We start from the raw sequence: 2,307 nt of genomic DNA, 5'->3' as shown, positions 1-2,307 counted from the left end.
TACTTAGGGGAGGGTGGGGGGGCGGGGGGTTTGAAGTGTTAAGAGTTGTTCTGTCAGGGTTAAAGAAACATCTAGTTCACTGAACTTTTTTTCTAGTAAAAAGCATTCTGGTTTGCAGATTGCTTCGGTTCTTCAAAATTACAAAAATCATTAGGAGACTAACAAAAGAAAAATGGAGGAGTCTGCCACCATGCAAGCAAGGTGAGTTACACCTCAACTGGTTAAGATGTACTCAAGTAAACCATAATTGACCAATAGTTTACAAAATTAGTGGCACAATGCTATTTGAGGGAGAATGAAGAATGTCAAATGCATAACAATAATATAACCATAAAACATCAAATAAGAGAGTTTAAGAGTAGACATGAAAGAAATCTCTAACCAAACAGATGAATAATTGACCAATAATAATATGCCTGGAAAATTAACCTTTTTATTCCTTGCAATTCTAAGCCTCTTGATTGTACCGAATTGCTTAAAAAAACCTGAAGACCACATTTATAATACATAAGAAGAAAATATCAAGTATCTAAATAGGCCATTCTCAGACAAATTCAAAGAGAGAAATGCAAACCTTCCATTTCATTCTCATAAAATCCATGCGGGATTCTCCCGATATATAACACTGTTGCTTTATTTTCCCTCACCTCAGTCTTTGGAAGCTTCTGCGCTGGCCCACCTTCTAATGGCTTTTTATTTGAAGGACAAAAAACAAGTCATACACAGCACACCAATTGCCATGGAGAATTTTACAGTAATGATTCTAACGAAGACCATTGCCCACTCAAAGTATCACAGACCAAATATAAACTCTAAGTTAGCTAAACTCTTCAATACCATTGCCCACCCCATCACAGACCAGACAACCAAAGTTTATACGCATATACCAAACAAGTTGCAGAATTAAGGAGTACGTATAACACAAAAATTATAAAATCTAAAGCATATATTAACACGAAATCCCATAAAGGAGACAATTGTTTCTTATCGACGTAAAGAAACAGTAATCTATAGAGTGAGCTCACCACTAACTATATATGCATAATTTGAGGTGCTTTATTTCAGTTTTCATTATATACATCTATATAGTTCGAAGAAACTGAATGGACTGCTCATACGCTGGAGCCGCACGAACAAATAACGTACCAGAAACTCACGGGCTTCATCTTTAGAAGCTGAAGAAGCAGAAAAATCGCTTGCTCCCTTTTTCAGTTTCTTCGTTATTGCTTTCTTCCTTGCTTTAACACCCATCTCTGTTTACATAATCATACTAAACGTCAAGCACTTTGCACAAATAAAAACAGAGACACAGTAAAGAAAATTGAAACCTGAAGAAAATTACTTGAGCTATAAGCCTTAGTAAACCTCACCGGAGAACGGTGACAGATAAGCAGATGAATTCGCCGGAGCTGCCAAGCGCGAGAGAGAAAAAAGTTGTTTGTAGATGCGCGATAACTTAAACCCTAAACCCTGTGTTCGGATCCTCTCGTTTTCTATTTTCGGGTCGAATCACCCACCCATGGTTTTGCAGGGTCATAATTGTGAATTGATTCTCTTTAAGGGGTTATTTGGTACACGAGAAAAAATACGATAGGGTACATGATTGAGTACTGTGTCAAAAATCGAAGTCAAAACGTAATAAAATTTAACCAGAAGTTACTGCTAAGAAAAATAATTCTCCTAACACTTTATTTGGACAAAAAATTTACTTATAGTAATTAGCAGATAATATTATTACAATAAATCAACAGTATATTGCATGTAACGTTGTGCAATTTTATGTCTATAGAATATACAGAAAGTCAAGTATATAAAAAAATACACTAGGAAGGAGTTACGCTTACAAAGAAAAGGAAATAATAGCAACAATAAATAATACGCTAACTGAAGTTTGAAGCAAAGAAAATTAAGCAACATTTATATAATATTCAGTAGAAGAATAATATACAGTAACAATATGTGAGCAAAAATACTGACAATTAAATTAAACAAGCAAAGAAAATTAAGCAACATTTATATAATATTCAGTAGAAGAATACTATACAATAACAATATGTGAGCAAAAATACTGACAATTAAATTAAACAATACTCGACTATCTACTAATCGTCTACTCTAATTGTTGACCTTCATATTTTTGTATCTAATATATATTTGACATTTCTTTCTAATACTTTTTCGATATATTTTTACGTTCTCTTCATACTCAATATCTCTCACACCTCTTCATTTATTTATTATATTATTTTTGCATATTTTGTAGGCATGTGTTATCAATATATATATATATATATATATATATATATA

At 33.0% G+C, this 2,307-nt stretch overlaps 1 protein-coding gene across 3 annotated transcripts in view; it reads right to left on the bottom strand.

Annotated features, from left to right (window-relative positions):
* LOC107023884 (uncharacterized RNA-binding protein C1827.05c-like) overlaps nucleotides 1-1,480 on the bottom strand; it is a 4,440-nt gene extending 2,960 nt beyond the window's left edge. Inside the window, exons 1-4 of one of the 3 annotated variants that reach the window (XM_015224720.2) lie at nucleotides 1,371-1,480; nucleotides 1,147-1,253; nucleotides 575-689; nucleotides 430-485 (exon numbers count right to left, since the gene is read on the bottom strand). In XM_015224720.2, coding sequence (XP_015080206.1) covers nucleotides 430-485; nucleotides 575-689; nucleotides 1,147-1,251 — 276 coding nt within the window. In that variant the 5' untranslated portion in view covers nucleotides 1,252-1,253; nucleotides 1,371-1,480. Of the gene's footprint in view, nucleotides 1-429; nucleotides 486-574; nucleotides 690-1,146; nucleotides 1,254-1,328 lie in introns of all 3 variants that reach the window. The other 2 variants (XM_015224719.2, XM_027918076.1) reach the window with 2 other exon arrangements.
* Nucleotides 1,481-2,307: the final 827 nt, after the last annotated feature.

The sequence above is a fragment of the Solanum pennellii genome, chromosome 6, assembly GCF_001406875.1.
Source record: "Solanum pennellii chromosome 6, SPENNV200".
NCBI classification, from domain to species: Eukaryota; Viridiplantae; Streptophyta; class Magnoliopsida; order Solanales; family Solanaceae; genus Solanum; species Solanum pennellii.
Note: the sequence above shows the minus strand (reverse complement) of the source record. Positions and strands in the feature narration are given on the sequence as shown.